Source organism: Colletotrichum paranaense (assembly GCF_030867605.1).
Source record: "Colletotrichum paranaense strain IMI 384185 chromosome Unknown Scaffold_7.1, whole genome shotgun sequence".
Lineage (NCBI taxonomy): Eukaryota > Fungi > Ascomycota > Sordariomycetes > Glomerellales > Glomerellaceae > Colletotrichum > Colletotrichum paranaense.
In genome coordinates, this window is record NW_026848965.1 from 1,897,879 (window position 1) to 1,912,342 (window position 14,464).

Here is a 14,464-nt window from a genome sequence, read left to right on the forward strand (position 1 = left end):
TTAATATTACGTTAGTCTTAGTTATATTTAAAACTAACTTATTAAATCCCTTATTTTTAAAAATACTAATTTTATTTATATTATATTTATTAACCTATTTAATATCCTTAATTTTTAATATATTAAATAATTAAAACTAAGGCCTAATTACTTTAATAAATACTTTATTGATACGTTTTAAATTTATAAAACGACTTTTCTAAACCTTAATAAATAAGTTTTATTTTAAAAAAGTATTTATCTATCTCTTTTTAAAAAAACAATTATCCCTTTAAGCTTATAATACTTATTTAATAAATTTTCTAACTTATTTATAAGTTAATATAACTCTTAAAGTATATTAAATACGAACTTATTTAGCTAGCTTATTTTTTTATTAAAAAAAAAGCCTTTATTAGTTTATAAAAATAATTATTTTAATTTATTAACCTCGTTAATAATTCTAAAATATATTTTTTAAAATCCCGAACTTAATTAAAGCCCTCCTAATTAAAGTATTATTTTTAATTACCTCGAGCGCTTAAATAACTTTATTTTTAATATATAATATTATAATATGATAAAAAATATATATATTAAAAAGAAATTTATTTAGATAATAATTATAATTATTATAGTAGTTTATAAATTAAGGGTAGGATTTTAATTAGGGAGGTTAGGAGGGATTTTTAGGGTGGCCGAATAGGGGGGGTAGCCGAATGGGGGTGTTCCGACTTATGTTCTACTAAGTTGCACTATTACCGCTTCAGGCTTGATTATTTTCCGCATACGAAAACCTCTTAAGGGTAATGGAAGTAGCTTTATGCCTAAGTTAATCGTGGAGTCAATAGATGTAGTGCCTGAAGGTTTATTCTCCGGATCTCATGCCGTATTAGGTAACCTGGGTTTCGCGTCGGAAATGTATTTCCTTCACTAGGTTTTTCTCAACTTACTAAGCCTAAGGGGTGTATGCCAGCATCGCTTAGGGAGAGTTCCACATGTCTCCTGCTGTGATTCGTAACCATCTGAACTACCGGGAGTCTTTTGAGTTTATTGATGAAAAAGCTTACATACCGGTGAGACGGGAGTGAGCTCTGACAGTTTCAATTCCAGCGTGACGCAGTTAACAGGGAACGAGGGATGTTGACACGGGTCATGCAAGTACTAAAGAAGCGCTGGCTCTCAACTTGCTTCCCATACCGACTGAGGAGGAGAGTCGAACACACTCCCGCACATCTCCAGCTCTCCGTCCTTGCTATCGGGAGGTGTTGTGTTGTTCATTCAAGCTGAAAGGCTGGCTACTCTTATGCTGTCAAGCCCATTATTGAGTATGTCTCACGTTGCGACGTTGTGAAGAGATGATGGCCTCTTTTTCGTCATACACCAAGCTCGGGCAGGGAGAGGACAGCACTGAGAGTACGAAAACTTGGCCCAAGCAACATTTGGCCCGTGGAAAGCTGCACCTCACGTATGTTCTCCTGTTGGTCTTCGTGGCTGGCGTCAGCAATTGCTTGCCGCCAATTCTCATGATACGGCCCGTCTACTTTGGAGCCGAGCCACTCAGGTCGGAGATTCGTCGTAAGTAAATGCGAGTTGCCATGGAAAAGCATGAAAGGAGCTGAGGGTGAGCAATAGTGAAAACGTCTACACGAGTCTTCCAGCAAGACTACGCTTACGCAATGCCACCGTCGCCCGAGGTGGATGCTGCGTGGTCTTCCCTTCTCCCGCAAAACGGCGGCTTCTTCACGCACCCGACACTGGCGCCAACGGAGAGCTGCGTGGCGGTTTTCCATCAAATTCACTGCCTGGATATGCTACGAAAAGCACTTTACGAGGCACGTAATAATACAATGGAACATCTAGGGCACGAGAAGATGGACACGGATTCTAGCAACGAAAAGATTTATGCAAGCGAGGCGGAGGAGCTCAATGCATCGCACGACATGGATCATCTCGGACACTGCTTTGACCTCCTGCGTCAAGTTATAATGTGCAGACCTGTTAGTACACTCTTCTGACTGGAATGACTTTTGTTGGTGAGTGCTAACAATGTTTGGACAGGATCTCACGATTGAGGTTGCCAACGTCGTAGTGGACGGCGTCACGGGTTTCGACACGGAACATCAGTGTATTGACTGGTCGGAGTTGATGGACTGGATGAAAAGGAACGAATGAAGAATAGGTGGGTTTGGATGTGTGTGGCTTATGGAGAAAAGATTGGTGTTGATGCATCCACCATCTGTACCTAGGTTGCAAGGGAGAACACGGATGTCTCTACGAAGATGACTACATACAATCTACCATCTTTCCTCTTGATTGATAGACCTCGGATCTACACTACCGAGCCCAAACCCTTCGAGTGACGTAGGCGTGGATTTTTCTTTGACAAAGTACAGGGAAGAATGTCATTCCATTTAGCTCTTTAACGGCTAGCGACGAACGATAGCGCACCCGAAGGGATGCTAAAATCCTTTGAACGCTAGCACCCAATCATGAGAGCGCCAACATGATCAGAGCTTGGCTTTTTTTTCTTGCTCGCCTGAGCGGCAATTTTGCCGCTCATTACTGTCTCGCGAGTGAAAAGTGCGGCACCTTGGCCCATGTCATTTGACTTAGACGAGAGTAGATTCATGGCGAAGGGTATCCGCCACATATGTTTGAGTACTTATCCCCCTGGTGCAAGTCTGGAATCGTCTCGAAATTTGTCTCACAGCCACTTTTGAGTTGCTCCCAGAAATTCCCAGTTTCTAGGTCGGTTCGAAATATGGCATATGCCACAAACTCTCTCGTCATCCTCTGGTTGCTTAGCCTAGTCAACGGGAGCTATGCACCCAAGTCCCAAGTTTCCTATCTCAGGCCGCGTGCCGATACTGTGGAACAGAATAGCTCCTCCATCTTGACGGAGAGCCTTCTGAATCCAAATGCCACGGGAAGCTGGCCAATCTTCGGCATCGATGTGTCGAAGCCACTTGCAGAGACTCCAACAAACAATGAGTTCGGCCACGGAAACGGGTGGAGCATCGACGTTGCAGTTGCCACAAACGTTAGTGGGGGAACCGTGAGCAATTCGAACCCATCAAAAATTAGTCTTGACTCCTCAAGCAATCCGGTCGAAAGAGGAAACGCAACTGACGGGTACCGTATCTGCTCATATGTTTGGTGGCAGATGAGCTGGACTGAGAACAAGATCAAGAAGCTCAATGATGATATCCAAGGCTCATGTGGTGGCGTCATCCCACAAAATTGTATCGACGATCTCAAAGAAATTGCAGCGAAGGTCCAGTGCGATAGTTCTTTGGAGTCTTCGCTGTACGGCATCGGATTCGACATTCCGGCGAGCTGTAGCGACTCAATGGCTTATACAACGGCAGAAAGAAGTAAGTGACTCCTTGAATGCCAATTGACGCAAGGATGTTGACTCAGAATCTAAGGAAACCTCACAACGGAGTTCATCTCAAACGCCTCGGCCTCTTCGCACACGCTATTTCAGTCAACTGCACCCTACAACATTCCCGGCAACGATAGTAATACCAGACAGGTCTATGACTACGCGGTGACACAGGTCTGGCCCGTAATGCTCTCTTACATTTATACTGGAGGGAGCGCGGTTTCAAACTACACGGTCTTCCGCTGCGTTCGCGCTAATGACATTACTGCTGGAAGCCGGTCGCCCGAAAGCTTCGGAAATAGACCAAGTTCATCGACTCAACACAGATCGTCGTTCGCGGGTCTTTTTGTTGGCTTGCTAGTTGCTACGATCGTTTCGTCTTTCATGTAAATCACCTTATTTATTGATATTCCGTCGATCAACGTTGAGGACACATCCATCGGTTTACGAGGATTCACTGTACCTTGAGATACACCACATAGCTGCTAAAGATGAAAACGTATCTCGCAATGGATAATCTTGGCTTACATGCCCTGAGGAATCGAACTCAAATTGCACCGGAAGACATGATCATTTCACCGACATTGAGATGATGGCAAGCACGAAGACCAATGTGCATACAACAACATGCCCGTGAACAAGTCTTGTCTCAATTGACCAAGAAATTTTGGCGACCTCCTCGAGTTTCTTCTTCTCCTCGACAGAGACATAATCCTTGTGATACCAAGAAGGCTAAATGAATTCCTGCACGTCTGGTGCCATGCCTACTGTTTGTGCCTCTGTTTGTGCATCACACTAGCTGCGGATGATCTGAGCCGCGGTTATTGTCTTGCGGTGCGCGAATCAGAGCGCGACGAGCTTCGGGCGTGCAAGCGAAGCACGACGCTGACTGCATTTGAGTCTGCAGTGTGACGGGGAAAATACCACTTGCCGCTTTGTCTCAGTCTCGACTTGTACCGTAGCGAGGATCCTTATACGAGCTGCTCGCATAAATGACCGTTATTCGAACTCCAAAACTGCTTAAGATACGCGTCGTACGATCGGTGAAACTTGTGGTTTTGTCTGTTTTCGTTGTGATTTGGATCCATAGAAGATGGACGGCCGTGATAGAGACATCATGACGTTGCCTACACCCTCCCCTAGACGCGTCGCACCTAAAGAAAACTCGACTGGAAAGTCAATGGAGCATGGCAAAGTTGAACAAGGTTCGTCATTTTTCGGAATCGTCTTGAAAATAGGCATTCGACTAATCTTACGGGAAATTTTCGCATTGGCAGGTGCCTCAACTCCTACTACTTCTGACGAAGACGCCGACCTGTCTCGCCTAGGGCTCCAGTCGCTGGCGAAACGAGACATTGGGCCTTTGGCTATCGTTGGATTAGGATGGAACATCTGCAACAGCTGGTCCGCAGTTGCAGCCACGCTAGTGATTTCAATCAGCTCTGGAGGGCCCGTCACCCTGCTCTATGGCATCGTCCTCATTTTCGTGTTAGGAGGCGCATGTGCGTTGAGCATGGCTGAGATCGCATCCGTCTATCCTACCGCCGGGGGACAATACCACTGGACCAGCATCCTAGCACCCAAGCGGTACAGCCGTGGACTGGTAAGAGTTTTTGTGGCTCAATTTCCGTCTGTTGCTGACGTGTGCGCTTTTTTAGAGCTATTGTTGCGGCAGTATCAACTTCCTAGGTTGGATTGCCAATGGAGCGGGCTTCATCATTCAAATGCCAGTCATAATTCTTTCGCTCGCATCGTACCTCGATCCTACGTATATCCCAGAAACATGGCATATCTTTCTAGTCTTCCAGGCATTCAACATCGCGTTTACAGTGTACAACATTTTCCTGATGAAACGGACAGCTTGGGTCCACGATATTGGCTGTAGGTACTGTGGTTAATTACTGCACCTCGCAGACCATCTCCAGACAGTGCAAGGGCTGACTACCTGATTTCATAGTTTTTCTTTCTTTGACAGGCTTCTTCGTAATAACGGTCACATGCTTGGCGCGCTCGGGACGGAAACAGAAAGATTCCTTTGTGTGGACCACGTTCGTTAATGAGAGTGGTTGGTCGTCAAAGGGCATAGTCTTTCTGACCGGTCTACTTAACCCTAACTTCATCTACTCCGGCCTCGATGGTGCGATACACTTGGCCGAGGAATGCACCAATGCTTCATCTGCAATACCGAAAGCACTTATATCAACGATAACTATTGGGTTTGTTTCGGCTTTTACATTCAGCGTAGCTATGCTGTACAGCTTCACAGATCTTGAGCCTGTGCTCTCATCACCGTATGCCCCCATTTTCTCTGAACCTAAGTGTCTAGGCCCGAATCAATAACACCTAGCTTCAAGTCACGCGGGGCGGTAATCTGTGTTGCAGGCATAGGAAGTTTGCAGAGCTGACATGAGCTTACACTAGGCTGCCTATTCTCGAGATTTGGTCGCAGGCAACTGGATCCAGCGCAGCAGCAACAACGTTCGTGATTGTACTCTCTTCTTGCGGATGCTTCGCTTGTACGGGAGCACTACAGACGGCCAGTCGACTCACTTGGGCATTCGCTCGTGACAATGCCATTGTATTCTCCCCATTCCTTTGCAAGATCCACCCTAAAATGGGCGTGCCAGTCAACGCACTTCTCGTCAACTGGGCGCTCATCTTCGCTCTCGGTTGCATATTTCTAGCGTCTTCGACGGCTTTCAATGCTCTTGTCGCTACCGGCCTAATTCTACAGCAAGTAAGCTTTGCCTTTCCAGCCGCCCTAGCTCTATATCAACGGTCACAAGGAGAGGCGGCTTTTCGTCGAGTACTGCCGCGGCGAAAGTTCAACATGCCGCCCCTCATTGGTGCCGCTGCCAACATTTTGACGATTTTCTTGGGACTATTGGCGCTGGTGTTCTATGACTTTCCTGTTGTTATGCCTGTCTCGGCTTCGAATATGAGTGAGCTAACTGTTCCATTACGACTGTACAGCCATTCCTTGCTAATTCAAAGGCAGATTATGCTTGCGTGGTTCTCGGCGTTATGGGTCTCTTTTCTGTCGCGAATTGGTTTGGGTACGCGAACAAGAGGTATAGAGGACCTAGACTCAACTCAGTGTATTAGTTTGTATTGCCCAGTGAAAGTATTGAAGGGCCTTTTTGAAAGACTATTCTCTATAGGAGTATGAAGATTCGCAAGGTGGGGTGACGGAATCGAAACGAACTCGCTTGATGATGCCTTTTGTGCACATAACGCCATGGAAATTGTGTTTCTTGACTGGAGCTTTCAAATAGTAAACGTTAAAGCCTTGCCCTTATCGAGGTGTTTCCATCTCTATAGAAGGGGGGAACAGTGGAGATATATTAGCGACGTTGAGGAATACATGCACTCTTAATCGACGTGATTATCTCACATGACACACCGCCATCGGATGCATTCGGCATAACTCCGCTTCCGACTGAATACCCTCACGGGCTTGACTGGCGGCATTATCGTATCAGCTAGGCGGAAAAAGTATCAACAATCGAACTCGCGTACCGCAGCAAAGCCAAGAGGAAGTCAGGCAGCTATGCGCATACTACGACGTATTTCCAAAGACATGCAAGACACCCAAAGTAGTGGATAAGCAGCATTGATCAGACGCATGAACTTTCATCTAGTTGGCACAGGTTAGCGCAGAGATTCGTGGCAAAGCCCTTTTGGCTTCTTCGAGATGCCAAATTCGGACACTTGCAGTTGCTCTGCACGAACGCTCCCAACATCACTTGGCAGTCCTCATATCTTGATATTTCTTTCTGTCGCTTATTTGATATGATAATAGCGGGCGCTTCCATCGAAGTTAACAGGTTCGTATGAGAAGTAGCAATAGTTCTCTGAGTTGACAGTGCCTGTACCCGGTAGCGGAGTCCCTGTCAAGATAGATCAGCAAGATCTAAGAAATCTTGGAAACGGTCGACTCACTAGAATCACGACACAACAAGTGAGACATGAGCAGTTGGCCTCCTGCAGAAGTGTGTCGATCACAAAAAAAGGGAGCCCAATTACGCAGTCGATAAAGCCGCTCTTGCACCAACAGAGATCATGTTGTAGGCCGCCAACTTTTCACGCAACCAAATCGTGACCGGTCTGGACCACGTGAATGTACCCAGGGTTCCCAGTTATAAACACACTAATGATAAACATTCGTTTCCCCCGGGGTATTCATTGCTCTTCCTCTCCTTTTTCACAGTCCTCAACTGAATTCCTGATTATGCCGCCCTATCAAAAAGAGAGAAAGCACCAATGTGCGATCTGCAAGGAACGATTCAGTACCAAAGAAGGTCAGCGACAACATAGGCGCGCAAAACACTCTGATGAGGTTCCTGCTCAATCGACTAGAATCGCCGGACTTGTACAAACTCTTCCGGTTGTTACCCAGCCAGCCAGAGCCGCCGAACCTGTCCGCCCACGTCCGTTGGTAGTATATCTGCCAACCAGAGCCAAAGGACCTGAGACCCCTGAGCTGCTCAGGAACCAGCCAGTCAAGGCTATCGAAACTACTACGCCTATGCACACCATATACAGGGGCAACATGTACTCGCCAGCAGTCGGACGAAACGCTATTTGGAACCAAATCTCGGATCTCTGTCACTCAGAGGAGAGACTCCGAAAGGAACGATATACTCTACCGACCACAATGGTCAATGCCACGCACGGCTCGTCCAGCATGGCGTCGACATTTGATCTACCCTGTCCTGATAAAACCCAATCCAATCCAAAGTATGCCGCTCTCGTCATAGACTGCGAGATGGGCGGTACCGAACGAGGCGAAAACGAACTGATCCAGATCACTATTCTCGACTTCCTTACGGGCAATGTATTGCTGAGCCGCCGGCTTGTAAATCCAAGAAGACCCATCTTAGACTGGCGTGAAGACGTCACTGGTCTCAATGCGACCAAGATGTCCGCAGCTCTTTTACGAAATGAAGCTTTGGACGGCTGGGAGGCCGCGCGCGCGGAACTATGGCGCTACTCTGACAAGGACACGATTCTCATCGGACAGTCAGTCCGCAATGACCTGCGGGTGCTACACACCTTCCATGCGAGAATCATTGATTCCGCCATCATCACTGCAGATGCCGTCCTCGGGTCGAAATCGAAGATTACGAAGAGGTGGGGCTTGGAGGCGCTGTGCAAGGAGCTTCTCGGTATCCAAATACGTTCTCCGGCCTGGGCGGCTGAGGGTGTAGCACACGATGATCTGGAGAATTGTCTGGCGACCAGGGAATTGGTGTTATTCTGCGCCCAGAATCCGGACCAGTTGAAAACTTGGGCTCAAAGAACGAGGAAGTCCTTCTTTTTAGAGAAGGGAAAGGGGAAGAAGAAGAATGAGGGAAGAAAGCCACAAGCCGGCAATGCGTCGTCTCCTGTAATCTCCAGGCAACTCGCTTTTGTGAGAAGTGCGGCGTCTGGGGAAGAATGGGAGGATGAAGACGAAAGTCCGTTGAGGTGGGAAGATGTGGTGGACTGGGATACGTGGCCGAAGTCGCCGCCAGACTCAGATTAAACCTGATATGCCAGATTCTACGACTACTTCATCACCTCCACGGAATAATTTGTCTGGCGTGATAAGCTAACGAGGCTTATAGAAGCAGCGTTCTCGACCTGAATAGCAGGAGGAAGTTGAAGAGATAACAACAGAGATCTGGCGCAAGTATTTTAGTCAAATAGTCATAATGCATCAAATTTAGATCTAGGCAATATTCCTTTAACCCAGTGGTGTCGATTCTCCTCTGAACGGCCGTTGCACCGAGTCCCTCTTTGAATCATCAATCTTCCAAACGCCTTTGGTATGCTTGTCATGTAATTCCCAATTAACGCCCTTTGCCAACCGATGGAAAACCTCGTGCTCCTCCCCAGGAATACTCTTGAAGAACAAAGGCTCCCATGTCTCGCCCTTCTTCTTCTCTTCTGCCCTCATCCGCCGCTGCGCCTCCTCAACCTGGCTCTTTGCGCTGACCGTCTCGCGGAAGTCATTCTTACTGAGCCCTTGAATGACGCCGTTCCACGCGCGTCTAGACTCCCACGGATCTTGGGTCGCAATCGGCTCCATTTCCATCGGCGCTGGGAGGTTCTCCAACGCGTCGACCTCGTACTTTTCGAGAATTTCCCCTGTCCTTCCATCCTTGACTGTCCAGCCTTCGCTCCAGCATCCTTGAAGCTCGTAGATTGTGTTCTTCTTGTCGTTCTTGTGATACATCCGCGCCTCGAATGAATTCTTCTTGCCTCTAAGGAACCCGCTGCCCGAGAATTTGATCTCTGAAATGTAGCCCGTGTTGGAAACAATGTAATATGTTCCCAAAACCTCTGGGTAAAGACACGCGTTGAGGAATCCCCGAACCTTGACCTCTGGCAACGGAATCAGGTAATCCTCGTCATATCGGTCAATGTGAACCACGGCGTGCCCAATCTGTCGAATGTTCACAGTACTCGAAAAGGTCATCTCCACCCGCGCATACCCGTCCGCGCGAATACCATGCTCCTTGCTGCCCATGTGCATTGCCGTGATGGGCGGGTGGTGGCTAACCTGCTCCGCCACGAGCTCCGTCCTCGCCTTCCGATCGGAATCCGTCCACGAAGCGAGGAACAGCTCACCCAGAAACGCGTTGAGTGGCTTCTTAATGCTGACGTTTGGCGCGCCGGCGACGTAGAACTGGCTGCGCATGGCGATGAGGATCATGCGCAGCACCTTCAAGCTGCGCTTCTCCGGGTCTGATTCCAGTGCCGGGGCGACGAAGACGCCTGGCCGCTGGCACCAGCAGTGGCCGACTTCGACCACTGACGATGGCGCCAAGAAAGAGGGCGGCGCGGTGACATTTGAGAGGTCTCCCTGGACAGAGGAAAGGAACTAGAGCGGTTTGTTGTTAGCGGCTTTGCTTCTTTTGAGAGTGCTTGAATCATGTGGTGGAGCCCTTGCTGATGGGCAACCAGTCGTTATGGAATGCGGTGCTGCTTACCTTGACAAGATCACTGATCCGTGATGAGAATGATTTTGTATCCATTTTGCCGTGTGATTGTATGATTCCCGTCTAAAGTTCGTCTCCCGTGTTTGTTTCTCTTCTAAAGAATCGCTCTTTGTTGTTGTCGTTGTTATTAATGAGATATGGAATGGCTGGAGGCCTATGAAATGGCCAAATGTCTTGACTCTGCCAGGAGCAGTTGTTTCAGCGCCGTTTCAGTCGACACTGGGCACGTCCAAAAAGCTTCAGCAAATCAGTGGAGTTGAGTGACAGAAACAATAAGAGGCTGGATAGATCAACGTAAAGTAACAAGGAACAGAACACACTCGAGACCGATTCTCTCGAGGGAGGGGTTGGGAACGCTGCTTCTTTTGAGATAAGAGGCCCTCAGTCCCCATCTTCAAACTAGCATGTGAAAGGGTCGTACAGTCTCGTAGTGTGCCATTACTTCATTGGCACATACCAATAGCTCTCTAGAGAAACCAACCCCGGTCTCACCCGCTGCCCCGTCACCCGCGCGATGACCGCCATGCAGACTCTCATCTCTTGCTGTCTGCAGTTGATACCAATCCCCCGTCCCGTCTGAAAAACGCGGCCGCGTTTCCCCCCTGCTCAGCCCTCGCTCGGGGCTGCGCCTCCCGGGGGCTCGTGCTGTCGTGCCGCCGGCGCAACAACGTCCCGCCAGGGCCATCCACGTCTTCGGATCGGACGAAATGGCCGCCAGCTGGCGGATCGTCTGTCTCGCCGAGTCTCTTTTTGAGTTTCTTGTTCAGACGACTCAGGTTCACTGTCTCTCCGGAACACATACGGTATGTCGCGCACCCAGAACCACGGGCACGCTGCACACTGACCCTGGCAACCCTCGAAATGCGCGCACCCGAGATGAGGAGAACCTTAGTTTATTGAAGCTTGAGGAGCTGGAGGGAGCTAAAACTCGTCGGACCGCAACTACAATACGTTTAGACACCGGCGCTAGGGCATAGGGCAGATACCAGCGCTGCATGTTTCCTGACGAGTTCCCCTCATGCGTCCAATCACTGAAACACACTTGTCCCGGCCGTCTCTACTTGTTTGGCCCCAAAGTGTTGAGCTTGCGGCCTGCCTCAAAACATGAATTGCGCTAACTACCTCAAAGTGCATGTAGTCTATTGAGCAAGTTACCATTCCCTTGCCCATTTTCTTCACAGCTCCTCGGAAATCTGTTGGCCTTGACTCTCTCGAGTAGCGTCAATCACGTAGTAGTCCTTCACCAGTGCGGTACCGTCCTCGACCGTCTTCCACACATCCTCGGGGCACGTCTCGGGCTTGAGGACATAGCAAATCGGATCCGGCTCCTGGGGCGGGATGTTTTTGATGTGCCACGTGTCCTTGACGCCGATCGTCGACAGCTCGTCCGTGACGGGGATGAGTCCCGTCGCGATGTCCCGGTTGAACGTCGCCCGCATAAAGATCTCGTACGCCGTCACGGGCTGATAAGACGGCACCTCGTGGCCGGCTTGGTAGACGCGCGAGAAGCTGTAGTTTCCAAACTGGCGCGTCATGCCCGTTACACCATCGGGGGTGATGAGCGGGGCATACCCGGCGTTGGCAAAGTCTATCGATCGGTTGTAGGGGATCGCCAGACTAGCCTTCTCGCCGCCGACCCAGTTACAGGCGTAGTCGCGATCTCCATCTGCACACAAGAGCGTTAGGAACAGCACGCAACTTTCAAGGATGGGGATGATCAAGACTCACACATCATGTGAACTTTGACGCCGCTATCGAGGAGGTACCCGATTGACTCTCCGAATCCACCCAGGATCATATCTATAAAAATCACTCAGTATAACGTTCATCTGAAAGCATGAAGCGCCCGCGAATGGGAATGTAACCATCTTACCGAAAGTATTCTGGAAGCTGATGCCCACTGCCGCGGACGATTCCGAGTAGTTCACAGGCACGCCGAGAGACGACAAAACCTCGCCTTCGGTGAGGTACCCGTACAAGTGCGGGGCCGGGAAAGGGTCATATTTGCTGTGTCCGATATCATACCAGCCCCTTCCATCGTCTTTGCTCTGGTAGATTTCGACGGCGTTGAAGCCGCACTCGGTAAGGAAGTCGCCGCAAATTTCAGTGTAGTTCTTCTTCACACCGTTGGCGACTAGCGGTCCATGTTCTTTGAGGGCTTCCTGACAGTCGAGAATTCGGTCTTTGCAACCGTCTGGGCGGGTCCAGTTGTGCATCAACGCATCGTAAACCGACTCATTGAAGATTTGCATTCCATAGGTCTGAACAGGTAGTCAGCGTTGTATCTCATCATGATACACCCAGATACTATAGGCTGTATCAAGGGGTACAAATTGCTCACATTGTTGTACGGGAACGTGATCCAAGTCTCACCTTGGATCGACAGGTCAATGAGCCCGTTGACGATTCCAAGCGTATCAAGGTGGATATACTGGGCATTCTCCTCGGGCGATGAGCCATTCTGGATCAACTCGTTCTGCGTCTGGAAGTGTCGGAAAATACCAGGCGCATAGTGTCCTCCGTATGACTCGGCCCACAAGCTGACCCGGTCGTCAATGGGCTTGTAGCCAGGGAACTCAAAGAACCACGTCTGCGCAAAGTGCCACAGAGCGTGCGCAGCATGCGCCGTGGTGTTTGACGTATGCGATAGCTTCTGGCTTGATGCCGTGCCATAACGGTAGGTGTAGTTGCCCTCGGGAACACCGTCGCTGAAATCGGCAGGGAACATGCCCCATGGTCCGTTTTCTTCGAAGTTCTCGTTGGCGTGGATGGTAATGTTGGTTGGGATGTCGTAGGAGAATCCGACTTGAGTCGGTTGGTCGATGTAGAGGAGATTCACTTCGTTGTTCCAACTCCACGGATTCAGACGAGTCGTCTTGGAGTCCTCGTTCACGAAGCAGGGGCCGTTTTCTTCGAGGAGGCCCATGATGGAGGAGCCTCCCGGTCCGCCGTTGAGCCAGATTGCCAATGGAGCATTTTCGGGAGCTTTGCGCGCCTCAAAGAACCAGAAGAAGCTGTAAGAATCAGTACCAGTTCCAAGTGATAGCCGAGAGCATTTGCGGTTCCTACGTGTTGATTGGGTAGTCTTGAGCTTCCCCATCGACGTCATTCAGGGTTCCTGAGGGTAGCTGCACGTATCCGGCGTACGACTTGACCCCGGGCGTGGTCTCACAGATACCGGGCTAGAGGACAAGGACCTCAATTAGTCAAGGATGCAAAAGACCATCCAAAACAATTTGCGCTCACCTCTTTGTATGAAATGGTGACATTTTCGTGGAATTTGGACTTCAGCACCTTGATCCCCTCGGGTGTGGGCGGGAACTGCGCGGCCGCGAGACCGGCGAGCCCGACAAGCGCGATTGAGGCGGAGGACAACATCTTTACAAACACAACTCACGAGATAAAACCGCCATTGACTCTCTTTCGATATGATGGATGACTACGGCAGTGTATTTATCGGAAGAGAGTCTTACAGATCAGCCTGTCTCGCATGACGTGACGCGTTGCACACGTCCTGAAGGATCGCGAGAACGACGACAGAGTGGGGTCAAAACTCAGATAAACCTCTATCCTGAGCTTTTGATTCGACCAGAACTTTGACCTTCCTATCTCGGCCGGCGTTTAGACCTGATCGGCTTCCCGGCACGGTGCGGCACGGAGCAATTATCTCTGAGCATCACGGAAATCTAGCTTTAAATGGCTAATGCTGACATTTTCAACTTTGCAGAGTTGTGTCGACTTCAAAACCGACAATGTCAGCCATCTACCCCGATCGGCTTGCCTCTTACTTTCTATGAAGCCTTATCACAAGAGTCTTCTCGTAAACAAGATTCGTTGAATTAACACCAGACAATTGAGTCATTCAGGTCAACTATCCTCTATGTAACTTTCTGGGAGCGGCTCCAAACATTTTCTGAGGATAGAAAAGAATCTGTACTTCCGCGACTTTATTTTCGAAATTATAATTTAGGACGCTCAAGATGGGCTTCGATAGGTTTCTCTCCCGGCCTAGATCTTGAGAGCCGATAACGTTTGAATACATCGCTCCGAGGCTTGGGGAGATAGGCCTTAGAAAATTTGCTAGCGACTGCCTGCAATGGAATGGAAACTT

General features: G+C 49.0%; 7 protein-coding genes across 7 annotated transcripts; 5 read left to right on the forward strand and 2 right to left on the reverse strand.

Moving 5' to 3' along the window:
* Positions 1–1,337: 1,337 nt before the first annotated feature.
* CPAR01_09473 (uncharacterized protein) lies at positions 1,338–2,154 on the forward strand (the record flags this gene model as incomplete). Its single annotated transcript, XM_060493738.1, has 3 exons — positions 1,338–1,557; positions 1,615–1,979; positions 2,041–2,154. 3 exons carry the CDS (start codon positions 1,338–1,340, stop codon positions 2,152–2,154), a joined length of 699 nt encoding a protein of 232 aa, XP_060347868.1.
* Positions 2,155–2,743: 589 nt separating this feature from the next.
* On the forward strand, positions 2,744–3,757 carry CPAR01_09474 (uncharacterized protein; the record flags this gene model as incomplete). Its single annotated transcript, XM_060493739.1, has 2 exons — positions 2,744–3,356; positions 3,411–3,757. 2 exons carry the CDS (start codon positions 2,744–2,746, stop codon positions 3,755–3,757), a joined length of 960 nt encoding a protein of 319 aa, XP_060347869.1.
* A 727-nt stretch (positions 3,758–4,484) lies between these two features.
* Positions 4,485–6,556, forward strand: CPAR01_09475 (uncharacterized protein; the record flags this gene model as incomplete). Its single annotated transcript, XM_060493740.1, has 6 exons — positions 4,485–4,970; positions 5,026–5,248; positions 5,325–5,658; positions 5,789–6,309; positions 6,366–6,423; positions 6,529–6,556. The coding sequence occupies 6 exons, from the start codon at positions 4,485–4,487 to the stop codon at positions 6,554–6,556; spliced, it is 1,650 nt and encodes a 549-aa protein (XP_060347870.1).
* Positions 6,557–7,598: 1,042 nt separating this feature from the next.
* CPAR01_09476 (exonuclease) lies at positions 7,599–8,894 on the forward strand (the record flags this gene model as incomplete). Its single annotated transcript, XM_060493741.1, has 1 exon — positions 7,599–8,894. The coding sequence occupies one exon, from the start codon at positions 7,599–7,601 to the stop codon at positions 8,892–8,894; it is 1,296 nt and encodes a 431-aa protein (XP_060347871.1).
* A 201-nt stretch (positions 8,895–9,095) lies between these two features.
* CPAR01_09477 (oxysterol-binding protein) lies at positions 9,096–10,389 on the reverse strand (the record flags this gene model as incomplete). The annotated part of the gene is made up of 2 exons (XM_060493742.1): positions 9,096–10,235; positions 10,345–10,389. 2 exons carry the CDS (start codon positions 10,387–10,389, stop codon positions 9,096–9,098), a joined length of 1,185 nt encoding a protein of 394 aa, XP_060347872.1.
* Positions 10,390–10,952: 563 nt separating this feature from the next.
* On the forward strand, positions 10,953–11,330 carry CPAR01_09478 (uncharacterized protein; the record flags this gene model as incomplete). The annotated part of the gene is made up of 1 exon (XM_060493743.1): positions 10,953–11,330. A coding segment is annotated over one exon (378 nt), but the record flags the coding sequence as incomplete, so codon positions are not given.
* A 198-nt stretch (positions 11,331–11,528) lies between these two features.
* Positions 11,529–13,731, reverse strand: CPAR01_09479 (serine carboxypeptidase; the record flags this gene model as incomplete). The annotated part of the gene is made up of 6 exons (XM_060493744.1): positions 11,529–12,019; positions 12,082–12,153; positions 12,227–12,614; positions 12,695–13,367; positions 13,423–13,535; positions 13,600–13,731. 6 exons carry the CDS (start codon positions 13,729–13,731, stop codon positions 11,529–11,531), a joined length of 1,869 nt encoding a protein of 622 aa, XP_060347874.1.
* Positions 13,732–14,464: the final 733 nt, after the last annotated feature.